The following is an 18,409-nucleotide window of genomic DNA, read 5'->3' as shown; positions in this document are numbered from 1 at the left end:
CTGCACACAACTGGGCATCATAATGCGGTAAACAAATAAAGTGTTGTTTGTCACCAAAGAAGATCTTTAGCGTGGTTTCTTTCGCTTCTTCTGTTAAAGGAACGTTCCAGGTTCAAGTTAGGTTCTTGCACGTATAGCGCTGGATATGCCGTTCAAAACAGTGTATATTTTAACACACTTTAAAAGAGTAGAGCATGCCGTTAGCAATGCTAAGGTCATGGGTTTGATTCCCAGACAATGAATTAACTGATTCGGAGAAGAAAAAAAAAGTCACTTTGGATAAAAGCATCTGGCAAATACATAAAAAATTTCAATATTTATTCCATTTCCCAGTTTACTTCCATAGTAAGTGCTTTGCTATTTTTGTTTTGCCAAAAACAGTCTATTTACACTTCACCCACCAATGTCTGATTGGGCCACACAAGATTAATAAATATGCATGCCATTCAACATCTGCAGAGCTGTAGGCCGTAGAGAGGATGACGCATGGAAGAAGCTTTTGATGCCATCAACCCGCGTTTGAATCTGCCTTTTGCCAAACTCGCTCTTCTCCCTTTTCCCATCACATATCAGATCGGAAAGGCATTTATTTTCAATAAAAATTAAGAAAATATCTAAAAAGTGGAAATAAAGTGCCCAACAAGTGTTTACTAATAAAGTATTTAATCAGGTAGGTTTAGAGGTAGGTGTAGTACGGAAGAGGATTAGGGCCAAGCAATAATAAAAAAATAAAACCATCTCGAGATTAAAGTGGTTAAATTTCGAGAAAAAACTCGTTAAATTTCGAGAAAAAAGTCGAAATAAAATGTTGAGAATAAACTCGTTCAATTACAAGAAAAAAGTGGTTAAATTACGAGAACAAATTTGTTAAATTATGAGAAAAAATGTCGTTAAATTTCAAGAAAAAAGTCGAAATAAAATGTTGAGAATAAACTCATTAAATTATGAGAACAAATTTGTAATTTAACAACGTTTTTCTCATAATTTAATGAGTTTATTCTCAACATTTTATCTCGACTTTTTTCTTGAAATTTAACGACATTTTTTCTCATAATTTAACAAATTTGTTCTCGTAATTTAACCACTTTTTTCTTGTAATTGAACGAGTTTATTCTCAACATTTTATCTCAACTTTTTTCTTGAAATTTAATGAGTTTTTTCTCTTAATTTAACGAGTTTATTCTCAACATTTTATTTAAACTTTTTTCTCGAAATTTAACAACTTTAATCTCGAGACGGTTTTATTTTTTTATTATTGCTTGGTCCTAATCCTCTTCTGTAGTGTAGGGAGGACTTAATTGTCCCAATAAGGCAGGATCCATTTAATAATTTTAATAAATACAATCATTTATACTCTATGTTATTATTGCATCCTGTTAATGTACAACAATGCTGAAGCGCAAAGGATCTGCCACTATTTAAAAGTATAAATAGCATCTAACAACTATTTGCACTATTGCAAAGAACTGCTACTTTTATAGCTAGTGTAAATAGAATATATTGCTATTTTCACTTAGTGTAAATAGCATCTACAGCTATGTGCACTTAGCCGCTGCCTTTAAAAAACCCTGAGGGTCAAATCATTTTCAAACATAATCGGCGTAAACAGATACTGTCGATTTGGCTTGTATTGAAACCAGAACATTCATTTAAAGGTGCAGTAAGTGACTTCTGAGAAATGCTGTTGAAAATTTAAATTAACAGCTAAACAAACAAACAATTTTTGTAAATATTTTCTAGATGTCCGTTCTGCACTATAAAAAATTATTTTAATGATTTATCATAACATTTTATCTTTTGTCAGATCATCTTAATAATTAATGTAGTTCAGATAACATCATATTTGGAGTTTCTGTTGATTAAACCAATCACCTTAATTGTATTAACTCAAATTTTTAATTTCAATGAACACAAAATATTAAGCTAACCACGTAACTTACTTTTTTAAGTTAAACCAACAATTCTTTTTTACAGTGTGTACGCTGAAAAAAAAAAAAAAACATTGTATTTGTACATAGTCCTGGCTGTGTAAATAGGAGAAAAACAAAGTGGATCGGACCAATCCATGGAGAACCAAGGAGCCAATCAGCAATAAGGGGCGTATCCGCTCATGAAAGGGGAGGAGAGAGAGTGAGCAAGTGGGACATTTGAAAGGGAGATAGTTGAGATAATACCAAAGAGGAAAAGGTCAGAGGAATATAAATGAAAGAAGGGGGGTGACGATCAAGCATGAGCTTTAGGACCCCCGTTAATATTAGAAAAGCTTTCCAGCACTGCGGAGACCTAAGCAGGAAGGCCTGAAAATGGACGCCAAGGTGCTTTGTTTCTGAGTAACATTGGTTTTGCTGTTTCACAGATCCAAGACATGCTGTTGTATGCTATTGCTGTTGTTGAATCGCAGCTGATTCATAAATACTTGTGTGAGATGTCTGATACATAGCGTGTTTGTTATTTTGGGGGCGGAGCAATGAAGGGAGGGGCATGTTTGTTTGAGTGTCGATTTCAAATATCAACAGTGTCTCTCAGAAATCACTTACTGCACCTTTAATATCTGACTCCATCTACAAAGCAAAGATTTACATCATCTTAACAACGGTCTCATTTTACAACAGTTAGGACCTTTTTTAGCTTGAACTATTTCCTGAATGAATTTTCAGACATTTGTTCATAATGTAGTCATTAGCAAACAAACAAACAAACAAAAAAGCTTTAAACATTTTCTTGCATTGATTAAAACAAAACATTCCCCCTTACTTTCTATTATTTAGAAACACAATAGGGCCTTGTCAAGATTCGAGGTAAATCCAGACGCTGAAAGTTATTTTTCCAGACTCTAAAGTAAAATAATCTTTCCTCCCTTGTCTCCTGACAGGAACGCTGTTCCATTTTGGCTTTCGATGACTAATTACATCATCACATGTGCTTACAAGAGTAAAAAAGCGCAGCACATCTGAGAGCCATTGCTGAACGGATTTGCCAGTGGAAACCGTGCAAGATGAAAGAAGTTAAAGAAACATTTTACTGAAAGCGACTTCAACGAAATCGTTCCTCTGTGTCGTTATCGTTATAGTTGTGCTGTGGACTGCTATTCTTTCATATTTGGAATGATATTTAGAACTATATCTTTAACATTATAGTTATCGTCCTTGGTGTGAACAGGCCTTAAAGGGATAGTTCACCCAAAAATAAAAATTCTGTCATCAATTTTGGGTGAGTTGTTCCAAACCTGTATGAATTTCTTAATTCTGCTGAACAAAAAAGAAGATTTTTTTGAAGAACATGGATTTGGATACAGGTTTGGAACAACTTGAGGGTAAGTAAATGATGACAGAAATTTCAATTTTGGGTGAACTATCCCTTTAAGAGCTCTTGGTGACATCATTAGCGATTATACGATTGAACTTTGACCAGGAACATGTATTACTTTCAAAATTTGCATAATGAATCACTGACCACTGACGTCCAGGGAAACTGAATCTTGAGTGTCTTCAATGCCGTGCATGACCTCGCAGCGGTAGACGCCCGCATCACTGGCCCTGAGTCTCGTTATGGTCAGAGATGCGTCGCCCTCGCTCTCGGGGTGGCTGGGCACCGATACCCTGTCTTTAAATGCCTGGCCGATCTTGATGTACCCATTCTGGGCCACCATCACTATGGTTTCCTCATCGCCCTCGAGTTTAGTCCACTTGATGCGGAGATGGTCCGGGTGGGCGCTGGAGGCCGTGGCCGCGGCAGCAGCGGTGGATGTGCTGGAGGTGCCGGTTGGGGGTGGGAGGATGGAGAAATGGCAGGGCAAGACCACCTGCTCCGCCAGGGACCCTCGGACCGGAGGACTCCTCTCCACCCTCAACCTACGGGCCGAGTCTGGAAACAAGAGCAGACATATCATATAATCTTCTGGAAGCTTTTACAAACACACACTTTGAAACAAAACTCAAACGTTCCATTTCCAGAGAGTCATTAACTTAGTGTTTAATCAATTGTTTTAAACATGTAATAGTTTCATAAACTAAAACGTTGCAGTTCATCTCTCATACTGTATTATGTGGTCACTTATAGCAGACCAGGGTTGTTATCGTTAAAAAAAAAAAAAAAATGTAAAAATGTACCTGAAGGAAAAAAAAAAGGAAAAAAAAAAGGAAAAAAAAAAAAAAAAAAAAAAAAAATATATATATATATATATATATATATATATATATATATATATATATATATATATATATATATATATATATATATATATATATTTTTTTTTTTTTATATAAACATTTTTTTTTCATTTTCCATTTAGTTTAAGTTTAAATACTAAAGTAACTAAAACTAAATTAAAAATATATAGACATATATAATATAATAAACATAATAAATAAATAATATAATAAAAACAAATATAAGAAAAATGACAAAAACACTGCAAAATTATTAACGCTTTAAAACTAAAATTAAACTGAATTTAAAAAATAAAATCTAATTAAAAATATTAACAAAAAACTATAATAGAGTATCAGTGATATTACAACACTACAGCAGACAGGAAGCAGTCGTTTAGCACACAGGAAGTGTTGAGTAATTGGAGATAGGGCTTACAGTGATTACTAGGGATGCATGATCTATCATCATCATAACTGTTACTGGCCGATATTATAGATTTTTAATATATCACATTGGTTCATTTCTCCTCATTTTAATTTTAGTTTCCTTTATTGACATCTACTGCTCACTAATATCAATCTTTAAAAACATTAATATTTTAATAATACTAAGTCTAATCTTTAACAAATCTCTAAATTAATATTTTATATAAGTGAATAATTAAAATATTTTTATTAGAATATGAAAAATATTCATAATTATTAAATATTTTAATATAGTATACTGAGTAGTAAAAATCATTAATAATTAAATATGAATATAAATATTGATACTTAAATATAAATATATTTTTTATAATAAAATATAATATAATAAATAAAATGAATATTATTTTTTAATAAAAAAATAAAAATAATAATAATAATTTAACTATTTTTAATTGATTTTAATATTTTAATAAAATAAATGATACAAGTGAAATTAGTTTTATAGCACAATATATGTAAAATATTGACTATTTAAAAAATAAATAAATGAATACTAAAAATACTATAATTTATTATAATAATTAAAAAATAATTATTAAAATAAATACTATAATTTATTATAATAATTATAAATGTAATTATTAAATATAATTATAAATTTGAATATTTACACTATATGTATATATCATTGTAAAAAGTGTTTTCTTTTTAAATTTATCCAGACAAAATAGTAAACAATTTTAATTGCCATTTATTGATATCAGCCATTACATTAAAATGATTATTAGCTTATCTGTACTGGCAAGAATTATAATATATGTGCATATTTTAAAAAATTTGGAGAGTCTAAATTATTGTAAAAGTGAAAAGTTTATAATAATGTGGAAGAAGTAAAAAAAAAAAAAAGCCAAAAAAAAAAAAAAAAACCTTATAAACTCACCATGATGGGTTACAGCGCTGCAGACACAGACCAACCACAGGATGTGCTTAACGTCCAATAACATCTCAAATCTGGAAATAAATAAAGCTTTTCATTTCATAAAAGTCATTTAGTCATGAGTTTAGTTTTTGCATGTGCAGCTACAGATTACTTCTAACGTGGGTTGTTTGTCAGACTGTTTCTGTTTCATGTCTCTGTCTTTGTTCCAGCTCCAGTAGGTCTTTAAACACCCACTCTCTGTTTGCTTTCTTGTCTCACTTTATCAATTCAATATATGGCTTTGCAGTCAAACAGAGAAGGTGTTTATGAAAGCTTCGGTTAAAAAGGCTGTTCCATCTTAATACACTGGACAGTCCTACTTCACTCATCCCTCGGAAATATAAGACTCATCCTGTGACAGCTGTGGTGTCCAAAACCCTATCACACACACGCCCTACATAGTACACACTATTAAACACTGTATATAAAGCATCTCCACGCATCGCTCTCTAACAACACTTAACATCGCCATGAAATCTTCAGTCTGAGCGCGCGCTAAAGCCAGACTATACGCGTAATGAAGACGGATCAATCACACCAAACCAAATTAAATCCAAAGCTTATCTGAACACCATCACCTCTGATATCACACACTCTCGGCGATCCGCATTAAAGCACAACTGGCATTAAAATGACAATGACGAGATAATGATAAGTGGAGCTCCACTGAGACAAAGCTTCAGGGTGACAGACAAGCTCTCACAAGACAACCAAATGAGAAACAAAGAGATGCACTGAGGGAAATATGCTCGATATAAAACAAAGGTGAGCAGAGCATGGTAAAATGAAGATGCAACTGACATTTAACTACAGCAATTACTTGTTAATGTGCAATAATATATTCATCAAGTATCAGCATTGTTAATAATAATAATAATAATAATAATAATAATAATAATAATAACAACAACAACACTTACTTATTTTTCCCCAGTAGACAGTCTTGACTATTCCTGATTCTCCAAATTCAGTCCTTCACAAAAAGTGCCAATATTTGTGATGCTCCAGCAGCAAGCAGCAGACGTCAGTGCTCTTTCTTCCCCTGGTGCCCACGAAAAGACTGAAGACATGAGCCGGCAGCAAGTTCAAATTCCATGTCCACCCATGATTTCGTCAGATTTCAGAGGAGGGGCAGAGAGTGCCCACCCAAAACGAATCCGATCCATCCTGCTGACTGAAGAGGAACAGGGATGTTCTGCGCTCTTAATCTTGGTGCAGATTGGATCTTGAATCACCGATTAAGATATTCTGAGCGTGTAATTTGGGATATATGTAATTAAAAAATGAATTATTTGTTTCTCTTCTCTTTAATTGTAGCTATTAATGCACTGCGCACAATCTTGGAGCTACACAGAAAAACTTCCGCGCAAAGTCCAAAGCGATGTCCATCTGCTCGTAAAGTACCTGTAACAGCGAAGATAGTGACTTCTATTTGACTTTGCAAATTAAATCAACATTCGTTCTTCAGATTATATACACAGTACATTCGCACTCCTAACCATTGAGCAGCTCTCTGTATTACGCGGAGTCGCGCGCAAAAGCGCATCATCTGGTCTGACAGAGCAGGGATAATCAGACTGATGCTGAAGGTCCTGATGGAGTAAGTGGGTTATTAAGGGGTGTGAAAGTGACCAAATTACTCTTGAGCTGATGTGAACTGCCCAACTCCACTACTAAGAGCTTGCCTGAGTTTTCCACACGGGGGAGAGAAGGTACCGCTACCTCCTCAACAGATAACCTGCGCCATTCATTAGTCCATACACTAGCATTCAAATGTTTGGGGTAGGATTTGCTCACCAAGGCTGCATTTATTTGATCAAAAATACAGTAAAAACATTAATATTGTATTAATGATGTATTATTAACATTTAAAATAACTGTTTTTGTTATTTAAAAAAAAGTATTCCTGTTGAATATACGCTGAACAACAAGATGAATGCGTCAGCTAACATTAAAGGGATAGTTCACCCAAAAATGAAAATGTGATGTTTATCTGCTTACCCCCAGCGCATCCAAGATGTAGGTGTCTTTGTTTCTTCAGTAGAACACAAATGATGATTTTTAACTCCAACCGTTGCCGTCTGTCAGTCAAATAATGGGAGTGAATGGAAACTTGGATCAATAAGAGTCGAAAAACCTTGCATAGACAAATCCAAATTAAACCCTGCGGCTCGTGACGACACATTGATGTCCTAAGACACGAAACGATCGGTTTGGGCGAGAAACCGAACAGTATTTATATCATTTTTTACCTCTAAAACACCACTATGTCTAACTGCGTTCAGCACTCGAGAGGTCTGATCGCGCTCTGACAACGGCAGTGATGTCTTGCGCATATACTTCAATGAGTGCTAGACATCATTATCGCTGTCAGAGCACGATCAGACCTTACTAAGCGAGTGCTGAACGCAGTTGGACATAGTGGTGTATTAGAGGTAAAAAATGATATAAATACTGTTCGGTTTCTCGCACAACCGATCGTTTCGTGTCTTAGGACATCAATGTGTCGTCACGAGCCGCAGGGTTTAATTTGGATTCGTCTATGCAAGGTTTTTCGACTCTTATTGATCCAAGTTCCCATTCACTCCCATTATTTGACTAACAGACGGCAACGTTTGGAGTTAAAAATCATCATTTGTGTTCTACTGGAGAAACAAAGTCACCTACATCTTGGATGCGCTGGGGGTAAGCAGATAAACATAACATTTTCATTTTTGGGTGAACTATGCCTTTAAAAATGTTACCATAAAAACTTGTAATATTGAGTTTAAAACAGCTTAAAGCAGTCTAAGCTGGTTTGCTGGTTTAAGGTCTATCTAGCTGGTCCAACTGAAAAAGTGCCCAAAACCGGTCTAAAACCAGCTAACAGACCAGCCTCAAGACCAAAAGATCAGCTTAGGCTGGTTTAAGATGTCTTTTTTCAGAATGTCCATAACAGCAATGGTGCAGCATAACTAATGCAACAATGAATGCAAGTTGAAAATGCAGGGTTGGGGTTAAATGTATTTTGAAAATAAGATGACAACTTAGGGAATTAGAAAAACAAATCTTTATTCATATTGATCATATTTATTCACACCTTACAGTTAAAAATGGACTAATTTTGCCTCTTCATTCTTCAGTTCTCATTGTTAAAAAGTAGTGTTCATTTTTTTTTTACTTTCATTGTTTAATAAGCTTGTTTCCACCACATATCGAATATAAACTTGCAATTCTTACTTTTTTCAGAAGTGTGAGATATAAAATTGGAATTGTGAGAAAGTCAGAATTGTGAAATATAAACTCAATTTAAAAAAAAAAGGTAACTGCAGCTTTTTATCCCACAATTCTGACTTTTTTTCTCCTCGCAATTGCGAGTTTATAACTTGTGATTCTTACTTTTTTCAGAATTGTGAGATAAAATTGGAATTGTGAAAAAAAAAGTCAGAATCGTGAGATATAAACTCAATTAAAAAAAGCTAAATGTGGCTATTTATTTTTCCTTTTTCTTGCAATTGCGAGTTTATATTCTGACTTTTTTTCTCGCAATCTCACAATTCACAATTGTCAGAATTGTGAATCTTGCAATCTTTTTTTCTCACAATTGAGACTTTTCCCACAGAATTGTGAGATATAAACTCACGAATTTTGGGATACAGTATAAACTCTCAATTACTATTTTACTTTTATTCCATGGTGGAAACAAGCTTCCATGTTGTAGAGTCAATTCATTGTAAAAATACTTAAAAAATGTATCATTTTATTACTCCTATAGTTTAAAAACAGTACAAAAGCCATGCTTATCATGAACGGTGCTCATTAGACCCCAAAAGAGGGTCATATATCATCGAACAGGTCGTCTGGATCAAGGTTCGCAGCAGCGGTTGCTGGTTTCAGTTGGACGCTTGACGTTTTGCTCGTTTCGGCTTTGGCCTCTTCCGTCGGCTTCTCTCTAAAATTACAAAGTGAAGGAACAACCGTCAGCAGAAGGTGAAGGTTAAATGCATGGCAGGAGCTGGTATAAGTCATGACACTGGAGTAAAGTCTTACTGCTGCCTGATTACAGTGACCCAGTCAAACATGATTCCACCTCAGGCTCCTTGAAACAGGGTCAAGTCTAAACGCTGTACAGTTCACCCTGCTTCATCCTTTATAATCAGGCGCATACCATGTGTTTTTAGCATCATACATTTACCGGATGCTAATAAGAGTTTGAAGGTCGCAGATCGTGTACCCATCACTTTCAAAGTGGATCTGACACTGATGTACAAGGTGACATTTATGTCCCAAAGTCGCTGCAGAACTAACTTACATTGATGGTATGAAGATCACTTTTGCTACAACATTGTGAAAAAACGACCACGTAAAAATGCTACTTCAGCATTGAAACAAGAAATAAGGTTTAAGCTGCAGAAACTCCCACAGGATCCTGTCTATAAGGACTTTGGAGAGCTTTTCAAAGCGCTAGAAGAAATCAGGTCACAAGGAGGGAAAATAAATGAGATTTATGGTCCCGTAAGCCTGTTAATTTCAGGATGTGCCGAGGATCATGTAGCCTTTTAAGCAAAGCTTGTCCTGTGGCGTACCAGAAAACACATGGACAACATGGCTGGAATTACACATACACACACATGAGAGAAAGTTAGTCGGATTGCATCACATCTAGAGAAAAAGTTACAAGATGAATGTAAACTCCTGAAAATAAATGATCTTCAACGGTTCAGCAAAGAACAATTTTTCTCAGTATATAGTAGGGGTGTAACAGACGGTATATGTATTCGTCCTGAACACACAGTACGGGCGTCAGTTAAAGGTCCCGTTTTTCATGGTTTTTTGAAGCTTTGATTGTGTTTATAGTGTGCAATATAACATGTGTTCATGTTTCACGTGTAAAAAAACACATTATTTTTCACATAATTTACTTATCTGTATACCGCTGTTTCCACTGTCATAAAAACGGGCTGATGACTTCCTTGTTCTATGAAGTCCCTCCTTCAGAAATACGTAACGAGTTCTGATTGTGCCAGCGGTTCCTGTGTTGTGATTCGACAGCAACTTAGCGCTCCTTGCCCGGAAAGGTCACGCCTCTTACCATAACGTGGAGATGCACGCGCTCAGTGTTATTGTAAACATGTCTTTAATTTTACCCTATCAATTTGAGCCGGAATCAGACCCGGTGATTGGACTGCGGGATGAAAATAACAGCGTTTCGACGACATGGCGACAAACACACTCTACAAACGCAACTCTTGTGTATTCCTGTGGGCGGAGGTTAGTCAAAAAACTGTTTTAGTGACGTCATTAAAGAAGGAAGTAGAGGGATGTAGTCCAAACTGGCCGTTCGATGTAGGCGACTTCTGTTAAATAAAATATCTTGCTTGGCATTGAACTTTGAGCTTTAAAATTTTACAGATTTTATTTATACTCTAACAACAACATTACACACTAACTAAAGTTTGAAACATGGGATCACGAAGAACGGGACCTTTAATGCAGTCAGATGATGAATACAGTCAGTCATGGGCGAATCACATTCCAATCCAGAAGGGGGTGCGCAATAATGCAACGCTGTTTGAGAATAATATCTCAGGTAGCAATACATTTACCTCAGGCAAGTCATTCAGTGTCCACAGCATGTTAGTTCACTAGAGAAATGAAGTCTAGAGGGGAGCGTTTCACTAAATATATGCACTATATTAGCTTATATTCATAATACTTACTTTATCTGTTAGTAATGTCTTAATTATTTAATATATGTTGTACCCTGCTGTACCAAACCGTGATTTCAATACCGAGGTACGTACTGAACTGTCGTGTTTGTGTACCGTTACACCCTATAGCGTTCTTGAGTTGAGCTAAATGGTTCCTTGGAGATATATATATGCACCAGAAATCATATTCAGACTTTTCCGTTTTGTCTCAAGCATACTAATATTTGTGAGCTTTAATATGCTTCAACATGGGGGAAATGGAGTTCATTAAATGTTAACAGCGTCCACGTAAAGCGTTCACACACCCTTAAAGAGTCTATCCCTGGAAACTAACTCTTCCTTATTAGAAACAGGTTGGCATCCAGCAGTGTCCCCTCATAATGCGGCTACAGGAATCAGGTGAATAAGATGCCGTTTTAGCAGATCATGCTGAGGAGATTACAGAAACTTTTTAGTATCCTGCTGAAATCCTAAGAGCTGCTCCATAAAATACCACCATAACAACAATCAGGAAAAATAAAAATGAAATATTCAACTGCAATGAGGCTCATTTGCTCAATGAGCAATTTTTAAACATTCAGGGAAAAAATGAACATAATTGAAAAATATATATATATATATATATATATATATATATATATATATATATATATATATATATAAGTTTACATGAATTATAAGCAAGAGGGGTCAAAAAGGAAAACATGCTTTTCTTGATATAAATGTAAAAATCGTACTAATTGTAAATGCAACATAAAAGCATTTTCACTAGTGGAATCAGAGCCCAACGTACAAGCAACAGGGCCTTATATTGTAAAACAGATTGTGTTTCCAGATTCATGATCCCCGTAGAATCACATTTGAGGTGTCATCTTGCCAAAAGTGCAGTTCAGGACTCAAATACCTGCTTCAGAGACGTGCAATTAAAGAGCTGTCTGGCAAAAAGGAAGCAAGTGTTAGGTGAGGTCCACAGGGATTGACACAACAGAATGGAGCAGAAGTCTTTAAAAAACGCTTGCACATTGCACAGATGCCACATTCTGTTGCTTCAAATAAATACATTCATTAGTAAAATCATCGGTGTCTATGAAATAGCATGCTTTACCCAGGACTAATCTTGGGCCATTTGGAAAAAACCCTGACAAAAATTATTTTTTTTTATGGAATATTGCAGTATTTATTATAAATGATTTATCCGTTTGCATCATTTTTTTTTTTTTTTTTTTTCAAATTTATGTGCTCATAATCTTTAATCAAAATAACTTCCCCTTCCTCTTGCAGCGACATCTGTTCTCTCGGATGATGTGGCATGAGGGCGGGACAACCTGTCACGCACATGAGATCGGCCAATAGCAAACCACAACCATCCGATCAATTCCTGATGGACAAAATCAAGTCCCGCCCTACATTTTTTCTAGTTTGAGAAGCCGTTTCATTCAAAATGGGGAAGAAAAGACTATTGCAACTTCTGTTTCATGCCGACTTTAAAGTAACAAGCAGCTCCCGCTTGCAGATATATGGTGTTCCGTCCTTAAAAATATAATAAAACAAGTGAGAAAAGTCAGTATTTGTCCTTTTCTTGACCAAAAAGCTTGCATATGGTGTGTTGGTACCAAACAAACACTGAGAAGCCCAAAGATTTTGATCTTTTTGAAGATGTAAACACTGAAATTGAATCAGCTGATTAGTTTGTTCTCATTTGACTCTCGAAAACCACATTTTATTGAACTAAGTAATTCGAGCATCAGAAATGCATCTTTAAAATGCAAACCCCAAACGTTCATCTGTGAAACAATGCTTAGTCAGCGCAATCTCGGTGTAAACAGTGCATTTGCATTTCTGCACACGTAAATATCGCAGTTTGATCAAGGGGTTCCACTGTGCGGCCCGCATCTGGAAGTCATTTTGACACAACTAAACTCTCCTGTAAGGGCAGCTTTGATGATGAACAGAAAGAGTTGCTTTCCTACTGCCCTCTGGGAGGAAATCCGTAGGTACGGGCACGGATAACGGGTGAGCACACACGTAGATCACGTCTTGTAAGCCGCTATATTTGCTGTCGTGATTCACTGGGAACAGGCCGGCGATTGTCTGAGGGTTGGGGAAAAAGGTCTTATGTTTCTTTTAAGTTATTATTATGAGAAGCACTGGATCTGGTTCAGAGGAGCCCAGAAAGATGTTACGGTACGATTTCTAATAAAAACCACAGCCATATATGAGACATGAGAGTAAATAATGTAAATGGGTAAATGTATATCCACATATGAAGTAAGCCAATGGATTATTTAATTAGAATGATGAAAAACAGGTTTTGTTAACACACTGAACTCAAGTAAAATAAATAACTAGCAATGAAAAAAGTCTTACAGGACGTCTGAAACACCACCATTGGTCTTTGTTAGATGTTGTTACATAAGTTTTTCAAGGGTAAATATTTCTTAACAGAAGCAACACAAGAGTGAATCTCTCAGAAACGGACTTGAACAAGTAAAAGGGCAAAAAAAAAAAAAAAAAGGTTTTTCATATGACAATTAAATGCATTACTACACTAATATATATATATATATATATATATATATATATATATATATATATATATATATATATACGTACATACATACACACAATATATATACACAATATATATACACACACACGCGCACACACTGTGAAATTTAAATAATATAATAATGTACCATATTATATATATATACACTATCATACAAATTATGTCACATTATAGTATATATATATATATATATACACACATATACATACACACACACATACATACATGTATACATGAAAATGATGTTACATTGCAAAAAGAAATCTTTATGCAAAATGTAATTTTTGTTTCTTTTTTCTTTAGATTATGGAGTGAAACATGACCTGGACATTTCTTTGGGAGAGGAGACCCACAAAGGCAACAGCAGCAAACACACATGCTGAGCGCTGTATTAATGCGGTGTAACTGGCCTGATTGTTGTCAGTTGTCATGCTCTGCCAGATCCATCTCTAGGCAGGTGCTGGGAGACTGTAGAACAGCCAGTAGTTTCAGCCAGGGCCCAAATGAATCCATGTCTGTCTGCCTTCTCTCACTCTGCCTTTCTCTGAGAGCTGTCTTCCTCTTCTTCATCTTCTAAAAAATGACTATTTAAGTTCTGATGCATTTCTGAATCCCTCTAACACAGTTTCGACTTTCTTCTCTTCGACCTGGGAATGAGACACTTTACAGTCAATTTTTCTTTACTGTCTCAATGAATTTTAGAACGTATTTTTTGTTTGTCTGTGCAATCTTTATTCAAAACATTCTAACTTTCTCCTCCTCAGAAATCACTCTTCAATCCCTCCCTTTAATCACCTGCCTCCATGTTGCAAAGTAACACTTACTTTTCACAACCCAGCCCTACATTTCTTTTCCTGAAAGACTTACATAAAATGCATTACAAAAAGATTTCCATGTACATTTAAATATAAACCACCCCAAATGAAGCTCCCCTGATCTGAACATGCGGTTCTGTAGCTGAATAAACAAATGATGTCTGCTGGCTGATTCTTTTCAGCCTTTAGAGGAGAAATGCTTTTAAAAATGGCCTTTATTAGAGCAGATGCCATGGCACAGAGTCTCACCATCTGTGGACAGCAGCGATTGTGCGGTTTGTTTGTGAAAAAAAAAAAAAAAACTGTGGCACACAGTTCTTGTCTCTATCTAATGACTTGTATTTTGCCTGCTGGGAAGCTGCTACTGGCAAATTTCTTGATGCCCATACAGGGCTTTTAAACCTACAATAAAAGGCATTTGCTTTTTGATTACTCTAGAGATGTTGGCAGAGTGATAGAGACGCTGGCTTGGAAGGTGCTAGAGGTCTGAACAGTGACTGTGTTCATAATCGTTGATATCTGCTTTATTTACACTAATGTTCAATAAGATTTCTTTTTTTAAATAAATTAATACACTGTAAAACCCGGTAAGTTATGGTAACTCAAACCATTTGAGGAAATCGATTGCCTTAAACCATTTAAGTTTTAAAACCTGTAAGTATGAGTACTGCAAATTCATATACATTAAGTTAAATTCACTAATATTTTAGTGTTTGTTTAGTCAATCATTTACGGAAGAGGATTAGGGCCAAGCAATAATAAAAAAATAAAACCATCTCGAGATTAAAGTTGTTAAATTTCAAGAAAAAACTCGTTAAATTTTGAGAAAAAACTCATTAAATTACGAGAAAAAACTCGTTACATTTCAAGAAAAAAGTCGAGATAAAATGTTGAGAATAAAGTCATTAAATTACGAGAAAAAAGTCCTTAAATTACGAGAAACAATTCATTAAATTATGAGAAAAATGTCGTTAAATTTCGAGAAAAAAGTCGAGATAAAATGTTGAGAATAAAGTCATTAAATTACGAGAAAAAAGTTGTTAAATTACGAGAACAAATTTGTTAAATTATGAGAAAAATGTCGTTAAATTTTGAGAAAAAAGTCGAGATAAAATGTTGAGAATAAACTTTATTCAGTAATTTAACGAATTTGTTCTCGTAATTTAACGACTTTTTTCCTCATAATTTAATGCCTTTATTCTCAACATTTTATCTCGACTTTTTTCTCGAAATTTAACAACTTTAATCTCGAGATGGTTTTATTTTTTTATTATTGCTTGGCCCTAATCTTCTTCCGTAATCATTAGAGTAAACTCAACTTAAAGATTATTTCACTCATTCAGTTTGAATTTGAGTAACAAATCTAAGTCTTAACTATATAGCTACTTAAATGATTTGAGGAAACCAATTGCCTTAAATGGTTTAAATTCATCAAACTCAAAGTAATAATGTTCCATAAGACTAAGCAAAAACTTACATTGGTACAAAGCAATGATGACACACTGTAAAACTCAATAAGTTCAGAATACTCAAATAATTTAAGTAAACTAACTGATTTTATTTACGTTAGTAGTAATATTTTTACTATTTATTTATTTATTTGACATTTTTGGTGCTTGAGAGGCTCAGTCCCTATTATTTTCATTGTATGGAAAACAACATGAATATTCTTCAAAACATCTGCTTTTGTGTGGAGAGAGAAAGTCATACAGGTTTGGAACGACATGAGGGTGAGTAAATGATGACAGGATATTTGGGTGATCTATCCCTTTAACGCCACATAAAACGCAGATTCATTTATGATACACCACCACTAATTTGTGTCATGTTCTAGAAGAGCGTTCCAGCTCTCAAATTGTGCGTAATTAGCCAAGGCATTCAAAGCCACGCGGCTGTTTAAAAACCTCATTCCAGTAACAGAATGAGAGACTCCAGCTGGATTTCTCCACTTGTGTGATACGAAGTGGCATATGTGATATTATCCTCTAAAGAGGTTAGAGCCAGATCTCCATGCCACAGAAGTCTATTAACGTTTGGAAAGTCTTAGCGCGGTAGCAGAGCCCGTTTTGTAACGGCGGCCTGCAGAAAGAGAAAGAAAGTCCAATACAAACTCTCAATGTCCCTCAACACCTGACACGCAAACACACGCACAAAACATCTGGCGCAGAGGCACCATTCTGTCATAGACCACCGCGGCCTCGGCCCGCAGAGGCCTGCGAACGTCACTGCTTTAAGTGTTCGCTGACAGGGGGAGCAGTCATGACACTGGGAGACTAGAATGACTTTTAAACAGAATCAGTTTAAACATTTACTCTGCCTGCAGAGCCACACAAACATTCTTGTTTTACCAAGTTTTAAAAGACCCTCATTAAACATTAATCTCTCCATATCCCAGCATAACGTCAATACAATATGAAGCCAAAGCGTCTTTCGTATACGTCTGCCAACTCGAGTAACTTTCATATATGTCTGCCAACCTAAAAAACACGGGATCTGTTCCAAATGCTGGTTAGCTGCCCTTCTACCTACTGTCTACTTTGGCAGCTCCCTTTTAAGGCAGCATCCAAAACAAACTGATTTGAAATGTGTAACGACTCGTTTAACAAATAAATCGCGTCACACGTACACAAGTGCATCAGACATTCATGGATGGATGGACAGATGGATGGATGGATGGATGAACCAATACACAAATGGATGGATGGATAGATGGATGGATAGACCAATGCACAAACGGATGGATGGATGGATGAACCAATACACAAATGGATGGATGGATGGATGGATGGATGGGTGGATGGACCGACCAGTACATAAACAGATGGATGGATGGATGGATGGATGGATGGATGGATGGACCAATACACAAATGGATGGATGGATGGATGGATAGACCAATACACAAACGGATGGATGGATGGATGGATGGATGGATGGATGGATGGATGGACCAATACACAAATGGATGGATGGATGGATGGATAGACCAATACACAAACGGATGGATGGATGGATGGATGGATGGATGGATGGATGGATGGATGGATGGATGGATGGATGGATGGACGGACCAGTACATAAACAGATGGATGGATGGATGGATGGATTTATGAAATACTATAGACGGATGGATGGATTTATGAAATACTATAGACAGATGGATGGACCGACCAGTACATAAACAGATGGATGGATGGATACACAAATGGATGGATGGATGGATGGATGGACCGACCAGTACATAAACAGATGGATGGATGGATACACAAATGGATGGATGGATGGATGGATGGATGGATGGATGGATGGATAGACCAATACACAAACGGATGGATGGATGGATGGACGGACCAGTACATAAACAGATGGATGGATGGATTTATGAAATACTATAGACAGATGGATGGATAGACCAATACACAAACGGATGGATGGATGGACCAACCAATACATAAAAGAGATGGATGGATGGATTTATGAAATACTATAGAAAAATGGATGGATGGATGGATGGATGGACCAATACACAAACAGATAGATAGATAGATAGATAGATAGATAGATAGATAGAATCACCTAGGAATAATAACACTGGAATAACAACTCAGAAATAATAATTAATGTCAAATAATCTCCAAAACAGTATGACTATTTTAGGATAAACACAACACGTTTTCTCAGGATCGGCGTCCCTCAGGTGTCATCAAGTCTGAAGAAGTTGCTCAATTCAAATCTAAACCATTCATGGGATTTTTATTGTACAATTATGGAAGCCA

General features: G+C 35.7%; 2 protein-coding genes across 4 annotated transcripts in view; both read right to left on the bottom strand.

Moving 5' to 3' along the window:
- Positions 1-6,837, bottom strand: part of vcanb (versican b) — a 33,496-nt gene extending 26,659 nt beyond the window's left edge. Inside the window, exons 1-3 of the mRNA XM_048181097.1 lie at positions 6,480-6,837; positions 5,521-5,591; positions 3,454-3,864 (exon numbers count right to left, since the gene is read on the bottom strand). Coding sequence (XP_048037054.1) covers positions 3,454-3,864; positions 5,521-5,584 — 475 coding nt within the window. The 5' untranslated portion in view covers positions 5,585-5,591; positions 6,480-6,837. The remainder of the gene's footprint in view (positions 1-3,453; positions 3,865-5,520; positions 5,592-6,479) is intronic.
- A 1,752-nt stretch (positions 6,838-8,589) lies between these two features.
- The window catches only part of xrcc4 (X-ray repair complementing defective repair in Chinese hamster cells 4), a 43,304-nt gene continuing 33,484 nt past the window's right edge, over positions 8,590-18,409 (bottom strand). For 2 of the 3 annotated variants that reach the window (XM_048181093.1, XM_048181095.1), the window contains exon 8: positions 8,590-9,490. In XM_048181093.1, the coding sequence (XP_048037050.1) occupies positions 9,376-9,490 (115 nt within the window). In that variant the 3' untranslated portion in view covers positions 8,590-9,375. Of the gene's footprint in view, positions 9,491-14,091; positions 14,466-18,409 lie in introns of those variants that run through there. The other variant, XM_048181094.1, reaches the window with a different exon arrangement.

This window comes from Megalobrama amblycephala, linkage group LG2 (genome assembly GCF_018812025.1).
Source record: "Megalobrama amblycephala isolate DHTTF-2021 linkage group LG2, ASM1881202v1, whole genome shotgun sequence".
NCBI lineage: Eukaryota > Metazoa > Chordata > Actinopteri > Cypriniformes > Xenocyprididae > Megalobrama > Megalobrama amblycephala.
Note: the sequence above shows the minus strand (reverse complement) of the source record. Positions and strands in the feature narration are given on the sequence as shown.